General features: G+C 34.0%; 1 protein-coding gene across 1 annotated transcript in view; it reads left to right on the top strand.

Moving 5' to 3' along the window:
- TBC1D32 (TBC1 domain family member 32) overlaps window positions 1-17,731 on the top strand; it is a 125,517-nt gene that overhangs the window by 67,692 nt on the left and 40,094 nt on the right. The window contains exons 24-28 of the mRNA XM_081140074.1: window positions 3,518-3,640; window positions 5,807-5,915; window positions 6,910-7,003; window positions 10,951-11,073; window positions 15,839-15,964. Coding sequence (XP_080996200.1) covers window positions 3,518-3,640; window positions 5,807-5,915; window positions 6,910-7,003; window positions 10,951-11,073; window positions 15,839-15,964 — 575 coding nt within the window. The remainder of the gene's footprint in view (window positions 1-3,517; window positions 3,641-5,806; window positions 5,916-6,909; window positions 7,004-10,950; window positions 11,074-15,838; window positions 15,965-17,731) is intronic.

Raw genomic sequence — 17,731 nt, 5'->3', positions numbered from 1 at the left:
GAACTAAGTAAAGGTCCAGATTCTGTGTGGCTTAAATTTGCTTTTCACTTCCAGCACAGTCTATATTTATCTTTTTTATAGCAGAACAGCTAGACAAGATATTATTTCATGGTTTATGTGACATCTACCAAACACTATTTTAATTTATTCTTATTAAAGTAATAAATGTACAGAGTTCAAAAAGCTAAATAGCATGATGGCTTTTAGGAATGAAGAATTATCCTCTACCTATCCTTTCCCACTTCCAAGTCCCACTCCTCAGAGGCTGCCACTTTCAACTCCTCAAATTTTTTTGGTATTCACCTCCAGGATTTTAAATAACATGCTTGTGCTATCAGTCTTGATTTTTAAGCTTTATCTCTTGTCTTTAGAGATTTAGAAGCTTGGGATTTAGATATCCTCTGCTGCGTAGTTTATCACAATCTTGATTAAATCCCTATTGAAAGTTTGCAGTATTTTACCTATGTAAACATTATTCATTTATGGGAGAAGTAGTATACTATGAGTATATTTCCTTTTTCCTACTTTGTTTTTTTCTGAAATTAATAATTGCATGATTTTGTCCATTTGCTTTATTATCTGTGTATCTACTCATATATTCTTAAACTTTATCTTAAATATACTGCCACCTCTGCTACTTACATAGTGCTTATTTCTGAGGAACTGGTATTATTTTTACTTTTAAGTCACTTAATTTCAGAATAGTCCTATGATATAGGTATTCTTCTTATCTCCACTTTTACAAGTGGACTAACCTGAGCCAGAGACATTAAACCATTTATTTGCTTAAGGTGACATAGCTAGTAAATGGTGAAGCTGGTGTTTGAACCTAAATACTATGGAATGTAATATCTGACTCATACATTATACTGCTTTACAAGATAAATGCCAAAGTGCCTTACAATCATTATTTCCAATTATGTCTCAAGGTATCTGTACCTCTGTCCTTGCCTAAAATTAGCCTATTCTGTTCACAGTGGCCAAAGTGAACCTATTAAAACACAAATAAGATAATCTCCTTCCTATAATCACAAGGTTTTTCATTTCATTAGGAATAAAAAAAACAAACTCCACTCGTTTCTCATGTCATCAAAGAAAAGCTTGGCAATGGCCTTACAGAGTCCTGTGTGATCTGGACCCCTAATTCTACTTTGGCCTCATCTCCTAATACTTCTTCTTTATTTATTCCACTTCAGCTACATGGGCCCCCTTACTGTTCTTAAAACATGCCACATATACTGTCACCTTAGGTCCTTTGCTCAGGCTGCCTGTTGTGTCTGGAACACTTTTTTCCCAGGTCACTGCCGGACTTGCTTCCTTATTTCTTTTAGATCTTTACGAAGCATCATCTTGGTGAGGACTTTCCTAATCATCTTATTAAAAATTGCATACAGGTATTCATGCACACTGCCCCCTTTTAGAACTTTATACTCACTTTTCTGGTTTAGTTGTATCTATGCTGTTTTTTGTTTTGGTTTTTAACTTTTTATTTTGTTCATTGTCTCTTCCCCTCCTCTAGTAGTTTGCATCCCGTACAGACTGTGATTTTTGTGCATGTGTGTTCAGTGATGTACTTATAACAGTGGCAGATACTTAGAAAGTATTCAACCAATATTTCTTAAAATTAAGTAAATTGAATTTTATGTCATTGGCGGAGTAGTTTCCAAATAAACAGTTTTATCATCTTCTAGTAATGAATATCATTATCTCCTTTCAGAAAGCATGCCTCTCTCTCTTTTTTTTTTTTTCTTTTCATCTTCTTTGCATTGGCTTAAACTTTTAGAACACTGTTAAATAATAGTGGAAGACTTTGCCTTCCCCATGACCTCAATGGGAATGCTTTTCCTGTTTATGCTTTTAGCTCTTGCCTTGAGATAAATTTGTTTTGTAAACCAAAGTAAAGAAGTAACTTTTCTTTAATTTACTTAGAATTTGTTTGAAGGACAGGGAATAGAGAGAGTGGATGTTGAATCTTAAATCAAGTAGCTTTTAAGCATCTGGTCAGATGATTATATGGTTCTTTCCTATTGCATACTGATGTCATGAATTACATTAGGAGATGTTTTCATACTAAACTGTCCTTTTCTTCCTGGAAGGAACTATACTTGGTTACAGTATGCTATTCTTTTAATTTACTGCTGGATCACATTTGCTAAGCTTTACATTATTCCTAGTACTTATCAAATCTTAAAAGTCTTACATCATTTGCTAAAGTTTCTACTTACTCTTTGTGTAATGAGGAAAATTTGGCTCAATTATTTATTTACTTTCTGAGTTTCTCCAGCTCATCCAGTATCATCTCATTGTCCATCTAGATCCTGTGGAACCCTTCTTTCAAATAATAAAGTAGAGGACATTGAGGATGATTTTCATTACATGTTCACTGAATTCGTAGCCTAAAGAAAGGAGAAAGGTCACTAGGTTGTCCCTAAACCTTCATGGTTTTTTGTTTTTTTTAAATATATCTTTATTGATTTCAGAGAGAGGAAAGGAGAGGGAGAGAGAGAGATGGAAACATCAATGATGAGAGAGTCATTGATCGGCTCCAGCCTGCAACCCGGGCATGTGCCCTGACCAGGAATCGAACCCCGATCGCTAAACCTTCATGTTGAAAAGAAGTTAGGGTGTATGTTCCCGGTTAGCTGGAACTTTTCTGTAGGCCTAAGTTTTGTGTGTGTGTTTTGCCCCCTTCCTGAGCTGTCTCCGCTGACCTTACCATAGAGGTCGTCAGTTTTATTTATTAATAACTGTCTCTGTAGTCTGTAACCAGTAATTAATAGTTGGGTTGTCTGTGACTCCTTGTTCCACCTTGCTCCTTCTACTACTAAGAACTATAGTAGGACCAGGGATCCTCCTGCTGCTGTGCTGTGTTTCCACTGGTGCAAAAGAGGGTTAGGCTTTCCATCTGAGCATCCTCCTAGGATTGGTTAGTTCAAGTTCAGTGTTCTTGGCAAGAGTGTTTCATAGATGGTGCAGTGTACATACTCTCACAATGCAGTAGGAGCCACATGATTTCTTCTTGTCTCTTTTTTAGTAATGAATGCTAAGGTAGGTCAGTGTGTTTAGGTGTTCTCAGATATACCTGAAAATTCTGAAATTTGCCATTGACATTTCACCTAATGAACATTTCCTGGATTGGTAGCAAAATGATTCTGTCATTTCTTTTGTAATTAATTGTGGAAACAAAAGTGGTGGCAGTTTTGCAGTTTTTATGAATTTGCTGATGTTCCCTAATTTTAAATTAACTAGCAGTTGAGGAAAAAAATGTACTATTTTTATATTTAAATTTTTTTAAACACTTGATTATAAGTTACCCATGGTCTTTAAATAGTATTTTCATAAGAAAAACTTTTGAAGTTGATTACTATTCAAATTGATTAAAATATATCTGAAATAATTATGTGATCTTTCTTAATATTTGTAATTGTATATGTTGATATTCAAGACACCAAGAAAGCCTCTAAACTTTTAGGATGTAGTTTTAAAAATCTACTTCTTATTGTTTCTCTTTACATAGGTTATTAAGTGTGGTATGCTGTGATCTAGACACTCTCATTCTATTAGAGGCTCAGTATCAAGTATCTGAGATATTACTAAATGCTCAAGAAGAAAATATCTTAGAGACCTCCGAGAGCCACAGGTAAAATAAAAGGAAATGCATACAGCTTATTAAGATATAATAATAACAAGTTTTCTTTACAGATGCTTTGTTAAGACAGTAATTTTCTGTACAATTTGTTTAATGTTGGTCCACTCTCTGAATTCAACACATTTAAATAACAGAGTAAAAAAGCAATGAAAACATTAAAAAGTCACAGAAAGATTGGGATAGATATTCTTGGAGACAGCCTGCAGAGTACTACTTTCTAAGTTTTCCTTTAGCTTAGTTTTTTGTTTCATTTTTATTTTTGTAAACTAGTTAAGTGTTAACTTTTTTTGTGGTTCCATGAAGCTGTATCACCTTTAAATTCAGTCTGCATGTGTAAGATGAACCATTAAACAAAACATTTGATTTTGTGCCCCTTGTAGAACTCCTTTCTCCATTTTCTTAATTATGTTAGTTCATAGTCATAAATTCTGATTATTGCAAAATGAGGTTATGATCATGTCTTGATATTTTTTTCTATTAATATATCACACTTGCCATTACCTCAGTTTGGTTGACATTTAGTAAATGCACATTCAATAGCTGGCATTGTTTTTGTGTCTGTAATTTTCAAAAAAGTATGCCTCTATCCTAGCTAGATCTTGGAAAATTATAGAAGATCAGGCACTTTACTGGGTACTCTAGGTTTGACATAAAAGATAGTATTGACAGCTGCAGGAAGTGTGAAGGCTGCTTAAAAGCAACATTCAGATTTTGAATTTAAGGCACTGGGTCTAGAACTTAAGGGAAACTTGACTAAAATGTGATAAAGTCATTGTGAAAATAATGAATTTCTTTAAATGCAGCAATATTTGTCAAGGAGATATTCTTTTATTAATCTCACTCCTTTTATTATAACAATTATATCTCCATCAATTCTTTGCTCTCTGGCAAAGAAAGCTATAAGATGAAGAGTGAATTTAGCTTTTTTTAAGTGATACAGTGATAATCTTAGAGATATATTCAAACAAGCACAATAGCCTATATATAAGGATACTTATTATGGAATGGTTATAAGAGCACACAAAAAATTTTTAATATCCATCCATAGCAGGGAGTTTAAATGTTTGGGGTACATTTGTACAGGTGGTATATTATGCAGATACTAGAGCAGAACAGCTATATATATTTTGATAAGGAATTATCTCCAAGATAAAGTTAAGTGAAAAAGGAGAGGCACAAGCATTATGTTCAGTAGTATCATTTGAATAAAAATGGAGAAACATTTGAATATATACATAAACATATATTGTTTTTACACAGAATCTCTCTCCAAGGACAAAAAAAACTTGTAACAATTATTCTGTAGGATTTAGAGGGGAATCCAAGACTGAAAGGAAACATTGCACTGTATATCTTTTATAGTTTTTTGGATTTTGGTACAATTGGATGTTTAGCTACTTAAAGCATTAGTAAATAGAGAGAAAAAAAATGTTTGCTGGATGCCTTTAAGAGTCAAAAGTGGTAATTCAATATTATTCCCCAGAACCTGACAAAAATAACCAAATGCATATAAAACTAAGGGAAAATCTACCATTAATTTAGAGAAATATTCCAGACTTAGTTTATAAAAGTAAAAACATTTTGCTGGACACAATGAAATGGAGTCCAAACAGAACAATGCTTAGACGTTCCAGGTTAAATATGGTGGTGTGAATTGGCACTTCCCCTTTCTCACCCTAGAGGTAACCCCGAGGATTGAGTGCTGGTAGGGGAATAAAGTATCAGCAATACTTTAAGCCACAAATGAGTTGAAGGGCCGTGGAGAACAGTCACAATAGGCAAAATAGGGAAAGAACTTGAGAAAGGATGTCATGGGTGCCACTAATGTGAAAAACAGCAAAATACAACCCTCAAAAGAAAAAAAAAGGAAATGAATTTACATGGTGGGCAAAAGTAGGTTTACAGGTGACAGTTGTTCATATGGAAGGTAATACAATAATTAATAAATAATAATACAAGAAAAAACTATGTTTTGTGTACTCACAGCTGTAAACCTACTTTTGCCCTACCTGTATTTCTAAGTAAAACAACAAATAATCGATTTTCCAGACTTTTCTACAGAAATTGGGCTACCTTTTTTCTTTACATTCCAGTGACTTGATTTGAAAACTAAATTATATTAAATTAGATAACAAAATTAATATGTTTATTTTTCAGCGATTTTGTAATCGATGGCTTATCAGTAGAGAGAAATCATGTTCTTGTTAGAATAAATCTTATTGGTGGGCCAATGGAACGAATTTTGCCTCCCAGGATACTGGAGAAGGTGAGTGGGGTAAGAGGAGGGGGAAATGTTTTTCTGACATATTTTGAAGCAAGGTAGCCAACTCAGGTGGCACTAAACAACTATCAAATGTCTGCATCACAGAGGTGAACTTTTATTACTAGAAAAACTTTAGGATGAAAACAGACACTTTCAAATAAAAATATTCTTCGTGACAAGGGGTCATGAATGCTAGTTTGTGTGTATTATGTTATTAAAAAGTTGTCATCTTCCTTGTATGTCTTTGAATTTCTTATTTTTTATTTCTTTCTCTTTTATAACACTTAATTTTTTGTATTTAATTGGCAATACCATGTACCTCTCCTATCAATATTAATAGTTTGGTTTTCTCTTGAGGGTTTAAAAAAAATTATTGATTGACTTGAGAGGGAGAGAAGGGAAGAGAAGAGAGAGAGGAGAGAGGAAACATCAGTTTTTGTTGTTCCACTTATTTATGCATTCATTGGTTGCTAATTGTATGTGCCCTGAACGGAAATGGAACTTGCAACCTTAGTGTATTGGGACAAAACTAACCAACTGAGCTACCTGACTAGGGCAAGGTTTTGGGTTTTTACTGTTATTGTTATTAAGTACATTTTGCTTTGGCTGTCACTGTGGCACAGATGAGATAGAAATGATTCACAGTACAAGAGAAACCCTTTTGTGAACAACATAGGAAATACAGGTTTCTTTTGAAGACCATAATTTTCCTTTCATGAAAAAATATACTAAAGCCATCATTCTCAGTCCTACTTGCTAGAACAAGTCACCATATATTTGTCTTCATTGCTTATTTAATGTTGTTTCTATTATATTTCATTTTAGTTATTCATTAGAGCATTGAACTGTAATGTCAAGTAACTTTTGGTTAGTTAGGCTACAACTCTAGAATATTTATGAAACAAAGTCAATTTCAATGAATGATATTTCAGAAAGCCTTAAATTCAGTATTATTTTAAACTGCTTTCTAAAGTCATCTATCTTGCTTCATTTTTAGGGTGATGATCCATATCCTTGGCCAATGTTTTCATCATTTCCTTTACCAAACTGCTATCTGTCAGAAGGAATAAGAAATGCTGATCAAAAACAAGGTAAAATATTTGCTATCAAGTGTCATGTTATTTTGGTGCTTTTGTTATAATTTGAAAAAGTATTGAGAAGGGAGATTAATATTATTTTCATTCTGCTTGTGGATACATACATTTTTGCCTATTTCTTTGTACGTTTTCATTTTTTTCAAGTTTCTTATGAAATTAATATTTGTATGATGCCAAATAGTTTTTATCAGAACATTATTTTGGTTTAAAAAAGTAATTAATTTTTTGATTAATTAGTTTTAGGTATGTAGAACTTTATTCAATACGGTAATATTTTTATTTTTTATTTTTATTTTTTTGGTTAATCCTCTTTTCCAATGAGTGGAAGGGAGGAAGGGAACAGGAAAGAGAGAGAGAGAAGCATCAATGTGAGAGAGACACATCAGTTGGTTGCCTCCCACAGGGGCCCCAACTGGGGCCAGATACTGAACCTACAACCCAGGTATGTGCCCGTGATGAGAAATCAAACCTATGACCCTCCAGTGCATGGGCCAACACTCTGTCCATGGAGCCACACTGGCCAGGGCAACAGAGTAATATTTTTTAGTATCTGTGTGCCTTACACATGTCCCGTGTGCTCAAGACTTGAAATATAAGTATATAAATTATATAAATCTAATAAAATAAAAATTCAGGTAACTAACTACTTTAGAGAAGTTCATGAAGTTTTAGAGAACAGTCAAATAATCAGATATTTGAATGGTAATACTGTTGATAGGAGCTAAATAGACAATAAGAAAATAATGTTAAAGCAAGGCATGAAGTATAAATATGTGTTTTCTGGTTAATAGAAGGAAATTTTTGACAGTGGAAATCACAGAGGCTAGAAGGAGCAAATTCAAAGAACTATGAGTAGTTTAAGGATGGCTGAGATTTGTAATGTGAGGGTAAGGGTCCAGAGATATGTCTAGACAGGTAAGCTAAGTTCAGACATAAGACTCAAGTTCAGTGTTTAGAGCTTCATAAGAGCAATGAAAATTCAAGCAGCTTTTAGACTAGAGAATTCTAAGATAAAATATAAATATATATGAACAAACCATTAATTTGAGTTTAATCTTATATCAACACAAATTCCTTTATAATGCCATCAAACTTATATTAGAAAGAAATAATATAATATTGATTTCCCTAGGTTAGATTCTATGGAGTGATTGTTGAAAAATAAGAATTTTTTCTTCTTTGTGAGGCTTTATATGCTGTTAACCTTTCCCTACATTTATTTGCTTTAAACAATCAATAGAGGACATCAATTGATATACATTGTTTTTATTTCTATCCAATGTTTGTAATATACATTATGTGTCTCACAATTGCATAGAAACAAAAATTCTATTTTTTTTCTATTTACTTAGAGGTTAGGGAAAGAGAAAGAGCATGAGGGAGCTTTTAAAGTTTTTAATATTTGTCTTTATAACTCACTTTACAAATGTTGCCATTGTGTTTTCCTCTTGTGTGACCTAATCTATAGCTTCCGGAGATGTGGGAGTGATAAGTATTTTTCAAGAACAGACCCTTGAGAGGGTATCATTTGGACTCTTCCTACTGACATATCTTTCAATGAATCCAAACTGTTCCTTGTTACTCTCATGTTTTCCAATCTTGCCTTTAGTCTTTTTAATCAGTCTTTATATTTTTTCATTCTTGTTTTAGGTTTCATCATTTATTCTCCCACTCATTCCTTTATTTGACATGTTTCTTGGGTGCTGATTATCAGGTGCTTCTCTAGGCATTGGAGATAAGATGATGTATCGACATGGTCCATTCTCAGTGCCTGAGCTCTTTTCCTGATCTTTTCTTCATTGTTATGATATAACATTGTGATCTTTGCTAGCTTCTCTCAGAAACAAATTTATATTTTTATCAGTTTTTTTTAAACACCAAATTTATAATCAGTTTTATTGTGTGACTGCCACATTTGACAATTTTCCCCCCAAAACAGTTTGGTAAAAATTTGCCTTATTTTAAATTGAACAAGTCAGACAGAAATCAGAAAGTAAGAGTAAATGGACACTTCCCAGAGTAGAAAATAATATGTCAACAATTCCTGGAAATCAGTGCTCAGAGGACTATAGTTTTACTCCCTGCTCTGCTCTTAGAAGTGATTTAGAAAAGGGAGTAATAATAGTTTCTCTGTCTAGTGTAGAATATAACTGCAAAATGGTTATTAACCTCAGAGGGCCCATAATGCTGCCTGGCAGCCATACAGTGTACACCAGGTCCATTTACTCTCCCAGTCTCCTAGAGGACTGTTTTCACATCTTTCATCAAACCTTCCTCAACTTGTCCCCATCAGTCCTGTTGGATGATAACTTTGTTTGCTATTTTACTGTTGAAAAAGAAATAGAAAAATTTTCCATGTGCTCTGATACATATGAACTCACTTGGTTGCATCTGTGCCATTTTTTTTATTACTATTTATAAACTGCCTATGTTACTTACAAAAGCCGGCTTCTCCATTTGTGCTCTACCTTCCTTCCTTTCTTCTCAAAGATATTACTTCTACCAGTTATCTCCTTTTATTATTATTATTTTTTTAGGGGACCAGGGAGAATCTCCACTGTAGCTTTTCCATAAGCCAACAAGAATGGGGTTAATTCTTCCATATTTAAAATATCTTATTTTGAACCCATTCCTCCTTCACTACAATCCCATTTCTGTCCTTTTACTGCAAAATTCCCTGAAGGAATTGTCTAATCTTGGTATTCCAGTTACTCTTTTTCCATTCTATCTTGAAGCCACTTGAAAGCTGATTGGGTTCTCACCCCCACCCTTCCACCATGATGAAATCTACTGGTCAGACCTCAGTCCTTGTCCTACTCGACCTAGCTTTGTCACGGAACATTTTCTGTGCCTCCCTCTTTTTTTGAAACATTTTCTTCCCTTGGCTTTCAGAACATACATTATGCGATTTTCCTCCTGCAGTTTTTGCAAATTCTTCTGTCTCCTTTGTTGGATCTTTCACGTCTCTCCAACCTCTAAACTTTGGAGTACCTCAGGCCTCAGTTCTCAGTTGTCTTTTTTTCTAGTTGTACTTATCTTGGGAAGACCTCATCTAGTCTTACAACTAAAATACTGTCCACCACGCTGATGGTTCTCAGATTTATATTTCTAAACCCCATCTTAACCCTGAACCCTGTACTCCTATCTGTCTACTTGATATCTCTGCTAGGAAGGTTAAAAATCATATCAAACTTAAGCTTGAGATACACTTCTGATACTCCCTCCAGATCTATCCCTTTGATATTCTTGCTCATTTCAGAAATGGCAACTTTGTGTTCCAGGTTCTTTAGGCAGTAAACCTGAAGGCATTATTTGACTCTCTGTCTTCAGACCCTACATCTATCTGTCAGCATATGTGCTTGACTCTGCTCATCTGAAATAAACTACATTCGCCTATCCACTACCATGTCATCTTGCATGTGTAGTGTTGCAGTAACCTGCTGAGTATTCAGAATGTTCTCAACACAGCAGCCAGTGTAATGCTGCTGAAATGTGGATTGGATCCTGTTATCCCTCTAATTGAAACCCTCTAATGGCTTCCCTGTAGCTTACAAGGTCCTACATATTTTTGGCTTTCTTCTTATCATATGCTCTGTTTTAGTTTAATTTCAAGCCTCTTTAATTTCATATTTTCTCAATGTATTGGATAGCAACTTCTGTTGCCTTTCATATTTTTTCAGTGTATTGGACAGCAACTTCTGTTGTTTGCATACAACAATTTTTTTCTCAATTTAACATAAATACCTAATAATTTCTCCTAATAATAGTGGTTCTGCATTTACTATGATTACTGTTAAGCAGGAGAGAATGATCCAGGTCCCAATGGATAGCCCAGGAGGCACCTCAGGAAGAGATTTTACATAGTTACATTTTAAATCAAATATTAATAAAATATATATCTTTCTGATATTGATGTGTCACTGATCCTGTACTCATAGTAGGATGGCAGAAAATGAGAGAGGAAATCAGAATCATGTCTGGCTTTTCATTGTTCCTAAGAGAACACAGTGATGATGTCTCTATGAACTCAATGAGAAAGATGGAGCCAAATGCATTTCTAACAGGTATAAAACCAATTTGAAAGTAATGTCTCTGTTTAAATACAGGGCAGTAAATTAAACATTGTGTACTTTCAAAAAAATTATGTTTAACCTAGTACTATTTTAAGATACAAATTGCTATTTTAAAGTCAAGTGTTCACATACGTTTCATTTTGCTTTTTTGATCTGGAAGTGATGACTCACTGATTCTGTGAGGTGCTGTTTTAGGTGTCATTTACACTGCAACATTTTGTAATGTCATTTCATTGTTGTGGGAAAACATCACTTCCCTTGTGTGCGCATGGTGACATCTTTCTCGTTTGTTTCCAGCTCCTAGATTTACCCTCCTTCCTACAGTTAGCATCTCCTCATCTGTTAAATTGCCTTTTGTTAGCTCATTGGCCTGAGTGTTAACTATCAGATGATTTATCTCCATCTGTAAATAAGAATCTTGAGAGATCATCTGGTTCAGTTATTTTTCTCTGTGTACATTTTAGTTACCACATTAAAATGTAAACACCCTTTAAAAGTTACTGATTAATATTTTCTGTGTATATTTGTGCATATATGTGTATGCAAGTATAAGTATACATATGTATATATGTACACACACATGCCTTTATGTATATGTAATATGTGAACATATAAAATCATATATACATATAAAATCATGTATAAACCCTCCTACACACATGAAAACATTCTCTTTCATGTGGTAGAAATAACTTCTCAGAGTATCATTTCTCTTACATAAGAGTTTAGATAAGTAAGAGGAAATGTGTTAGTGCAGTAACTTATTGTTACCTGTGCAGAAGATAAGAAAGAGGCAAGGGGGACAGAGGCAAGGGCTGTGCACTGGTTAAGGCAAGTACTGGTGGCTTGTCAGGATGTGTTAAAGTGAACTACTGGAGACTGACTCATGACGCCTTTCCTATATGAAACAGGAAGATTGTGAGATAGGTAGCTGTCTGTTTTGTTTTATTTTTATGTTCGTAAGCCAAAATTAGATCTCCTAGGAGTTGTTATACCCCTAATTGACCAGTCTGCTCTGCTCCACTGCATTCTGTTTTGGTGTGTTCTGGATGGGGATTTCTTTCTCTTAGGAGGAAGGGAAATCCAGTACTTCCATACTGAGAAATAAAAATGGCTCGAGGGGTTGGATAGCATACTCTGATTATTGGTGACATACCTCAATAATATGAGACATTTGCTTATTTTATTTCTCTTTCTGCCATCCTACATTCATTTTATTTATTACTTTTATAATGTTTATACAGCCTGAATTAGAAAATAATCTGCAATTTAGATTACGCCTGTCTCCTATATAATTTACTGCAGACATCCCTGGATATCTGCGGGGAAGTGGTTCCAAGACTCCCATGGATACCAAAATCTGCAGATACTCAAGTCTGTTAGTCAGTCCTCTGTAGCTGTGAGTTCCATATATGCAGATACAGAGGGCTGACTGTACTGTGAAATTTCTGTCTTTATCAAGAAACCATTTGGATTTATATTTACTCAGTTGGGGTTGTTATCTTCAAAGTGGAGAGCAGTGGAGAGTAATTTTTTTTTTTTTTTTTTGGTCTTTGCCTGTATGTTTCTCTTACTCTTAACAGCACCAATAGAATAGCAGAAGCAGAGTACTAATTCACAGGGCCACTGACAGCCAGGACACTTGGTGTTGATTACCTTTCTTGGATCTTAGAAATTCAAATGGTTACTCATTATAAGTCTCAACCGTATTAGTAACTCATAGTGCAAGTGAACTCCCCAATGTTCCTGGGAACTCCTTAATAGTCGCTCTTTATCCGTATATCCCTCCAGAGGCCCTTCTTACAAGTTTACTTCATGGGATTGATTTCTAAGAAGTAAAAAGAGTGACAGTTATTGTAAGCCACCTATATAAACAAATGTGTTACTTTCCCATTATTTCACTTCCCTTGTCCTTTACTTCATCTCATGTCCTTTCTCTTTCTATGGTAATTATCCTACAAATTTTGTATCAACGATGTGGGTCTTAATTTTTACTTTTTTGAAAACAGCTGTATTGAGATAACATTGACACACCATACACTTCACCCATTTAAAGTGTGCAATTTTATGGTTTTTAGTATATTCACAGGTATGTGCAGCCATCACCACAGACAATATTAGAATATTCTATCACCTCAAAAAGAAACCCAGTACCCAGCCGGAAGCAACCACTAATCTACTTGCTGTGTCCAGAATGCCTTGTGCTCTTTTCCTTAGGATCAGGTGATGAAAAAGCAAAAAAAAAAAAAGCAAATGTGAAAGAAGAGGTGAGAGCAAGAGGAGGGTGCAGAGCAGGAGGGGAGAGGGAAGGAATACCGTGGGGTATTTAAGTAGCAGGTAATTTTTGAAAGAGCTGTATGGACATTGACTATTTGAAGATCATAGTAGTGGTTATAAACGATAGGGTAACACGTGGATAGAAAAGATGACAGAGAAGGAAATAAAGATGGAAAACAAGCAAACTGCGTTTGTCCTTGCAATCGTGTGCCCGTAGTGATTCTTATTAGGCATATTGTTCTTACTTAGGTAGTTTATTCTTAGGAAATAAGTAATGTACATGTTGTAAATGGAAACTATAAAAATTCCATTTTAAGCAGTTCAGTTAAATCTTTTACCTAATTCATATCAAGGTATATTTAACATTAAAACTTTTTTATTAATAGTTGTCATAATTTTCAACAAAGTTATAAGCTTTGATATTTCTTGGATTTAGATGAAAGGTTTTGAGAATACTTATTAAAAACAATAATTTCCTCCTCTGATTTAATCAATTTTTTTCTTTCTGTAGTTATTGCTTCTGATTAAAACTATTTATGGAATGTTACAGGATCATTCTGGTCCTGCTATTCATAGAAAATAGATTAGTACTAAATATTGGAATTGCATATTCTTTCAGCAAAATACCTTCTGGTTTATGTGTATATTTGTGTAAGTAAGCATATATTTGGTATATTTATTTGTATACTCATGTGTTTGTACAGAAGAGCTTTGATATGAGCCAGCTTTTTGTGTGACCTAAATGTCAAATAGGGAAGTATTTCATAAATTATGATTTATATACTTAATCATATAATTTTACATATGATAAGCATAAAGACTAGGGATACATAGCTGCTTTTTTAGGGTTAAGTATAACCAGTTTAGATCACGGGAATGATATGTATATCTTGATTACACTACTGTAATCTGTGTGTATATGTGTGTGAATACACATGCGTGGATACACACACACACACATATGTTTCATGACATGTCAGTTTCGTGAGGGCAAGTGATCTTGTCTGTCTTGATTATTATATTCACATAGGAGGAACTCCATATGTACTTATTGAATGTAGTTTTACAAAGACTGAATAGGAAACTGAAATAAAAATAGTTTTTTATGGTAGAAAGATTAACTTTTTAAACTTGTAAGAATAAGGACTTATTTTTGTTTTGTTATAATTTTATTCATTTTAAGAATGAGGTATAGTTGATTGAAATCTTCTCTAGTATCAAGTTGACAGCTGGTAATTTTCTTGTAGACACATCAGCTCAAAGTGTAGCTTAAGTGGATGTATTTTGTAGTGTTGGTGTTCCCAGACCACATCTTTGGGAAGAAGCAAATCAGTCCTTTGACCCTATATTTTCAAAAGATTCTTCCCTTTTCCCCCTAAAATCTCCTTCAGTGAAAGTGGTATGAATTCATGACTACCAGTGCCCCCCATGCTCCTGTAGAAAATAAGAGAATATCTTTGCTGCTTTTTCTCCCCTTTGAATTTTTACCTATGTATGTGGGATACTACATATATATCTGTATATGTACACATATATCCTGTTTTAATAACACCTAAATCCTCTTTTACTGTGTTATTTATAGATGATTTCTAATACATAATCTTAAGGGAATAAAATTAAAAGAGAAGGTGGAAAAATCTCACAGGAATACAATTAAAATTAAAATGGAAAAATAAAATTAAAATTAGTCGAAAGCGCCCTTGCTGGTGTGGCTCACTTGCTTGAAGCATTGTCTCACGTACCAGAAGGTTGTGGGCTGGATTCCCCATCGGGGCACATACCTAGGTTTGGGGTTTGACCCCAGTCAGGGCACCTAATGGGAGGCAACCCATTGATGTGTCTCTTTCACATCAATGTTTCTCTCTCTTTCCCTCCCTTCCCTCCATCCCTTCCTCCCTCTCAAAAATCAATAAAAAAAAAAATTAGACAAAAGCTGCCATGCAGTCATGAAATTACTTAGAAGGAAAAGTTATATTTTAGCCATACTCCTTCAGCACCATTGTTTTATTATAATTTTTTTTCAAGAAGAGGAAATAAATGACTTACTAGAGAATGTCTACACTTATGCTTTGTTTTTGCTTTTAAAGAAATAGATAAAACTGCACCTGAATGTACATGAAGAATGAGCATAATGTTCATATCAGTCTAGTGAAGTCTTAAGGTACACACTGTTTACTCAATCAAATACTCAGTATTGAGTCATGTATAAAAACAAGAATATTCAGGAATTATGGTTATAAATAAATCCATTTTATGAGTTTTGAATAAATCAATAATCTACTTTATGAGTTTTTAATAAGTGTGGTAAATAGGAATTGATGGTATAAGATGTAATTACAGAAAAATATTTTCCTTTGAAAGCCATATATATTCTGCATTTTTTATAGAATTTGTAGCTTTACATGCTTAACATTAATACTTATTTTTCAGTGTATCTAGCTTGTCTTATAATAATAATACATGCTCTCTTTCTTATTAGACATTGATCTTGGCAAAATTTTATTACACTTCAAGATTTCTGATAAACAGACTGAGTGGATAGAAAACTGCCGAAGACAGTTTTGCAAAATGATGAAGGCCAAGCCTGATATGATCAGTGGAGGTGGTAAGTTCATTGTTTAATTTTTCTGAGGTTTTTTTTTTTTGGTATGAAAATTATATTAATAGAAGCTGTGTTTCCTAAAGATTAGTACTGGCATGTCTAGAATACATAATACTAATTCCAGAAGTCCACTGATTTCTGGGGAACTAAAATTAAAATCTGAGACTACTAAGCTTTTTTAGAAAACTGTCTAAGAGGTCCTAGTAAGCAAAACTGAAACACTGATTTATCTTTGCTCAGGTAAAGATAAGTTTGGTTTTACTTGGTTTTACCAGCTTTCACCAGCATGCACCATACTGCTATATTTGTGAAATGGGAAATAAAACTAAGTTTATATTTTGTTGGAGAAATTATATTCTAGAGAATATGATATATATCTAGGGCAAGAAATCAAACATTATTCTCAAATTTTAGTATAAAGTCAGCAGTTAAACTATGTTTTACCAAAAAATATGTAAATTATTTATCATAAATATATATTTATCATTGGTTACATAATAGATTATCATTGAGTTCTACACATATCAAAAGGTACAGAACAAATTGAGAAAGCAGCAGCTTGGTATAGTGTTCATTTTAAACATAAGTATATGTGTAGTCCTGAGTTCCCTCTCAACAGGGATAGTGATGAGACAAAGAAATATTAACTGTTCAACCATTTTTCATGACTATGAAACAGGATAAACTAGTAGAACTTTGCCATTAAAACTATGTTCCATTGGAATCGTGTGGTACTTCCCACAAGCCTTGACCTGTTATTCATTACCCTGATAGCAGTGCCCAGTGTTAGATTGTAAGCTCCTTTCAGTAACCGATCTAGACCTGTATGCCCAGCATAGTCTAGTAGTTTACACCTAATTCTGTTGCTTTACACAGAAACTTTATAAGGTAGTCTACATTTTATAGGAAACTAAGGCCTGGGAGTTTTAGGTATCTATCCGGGTTCACAGTGGCAGAGTCATGAAATGATCCCAGGCAACCTGACACCGAAATCCATGCTTTGTATCACTTTGCTATACTACCTCTTTTCCCTCTTCTTTAGTGCCTAATGTTTCACATATCTGAGACAAATAACATTTCTTAAATAACACAGGGAAGCATAATACTGGTTTAGGTAAATTATGATAAAAATTTTAATGTCTCTAGTATCCTATAACATACGGGTTTCCTGTCTGTAAATTAAGATGAACTAATTTTGCGGGTAAGCTAAATACATAAATATTAAACAGATTTATGCTTTAGTGAGGCAGGCTTTCTTATTTATGTGCATGTGCATGTACGGTCTGGCTCTGTAATCTGGTTCAACAAACCAAAGATGTTTAGATTATCATCACCTATTCTGCAGTTTCTCCCTAAAATCTCTGTTTACGGCTCTGCAATGCACAGTAAACACCATATACATTCATTAATAGTTTTTCATAATTATAATAATGAGTGAATAAATTAGTCTTAATATCTCTATAAATTATAAATTCAATTAATTTCTCTCTAAATTATCTCTCTATAAATCCAAAAGGAGGTAGACAAAAGGAAGTTCAATTAATAAGAACTTCTTGAGAACTTACCTGTTGACTCCGTCTTGCTCCCCACTGTGGGCAGCCACTAACCTTTGTGCTAATGGTGGTGGTAGGAACAATCCATCAGTAGTCTTTCCACATTGTAGCCAAGTTGATTTCAACCCAGGCCATCTAAACAGCTACCAGGAGAGAAAATTTTCAACTTTCTGAGACTTGGTTTTTGTTATTTCTGGAGTTTTCCTTTTAGGCTTTC

The sequence above is a fragment of the Miniopterus schreibersii genome (genome assembly GCF_964146895.1).
Source record: "Miniopterus schreibersii genome assembly, chromosome: 6".
Classification (NCBI taxonomy): Eukaryota; Metazoa; Chordata; class Mammalia; order Chiroptera; family Miniopteridae; genus Miniopterus; species Miniopterus schreibersii.
This window is presented reverse-complemented; position numbering and strand designations above follow the sequence as displayed.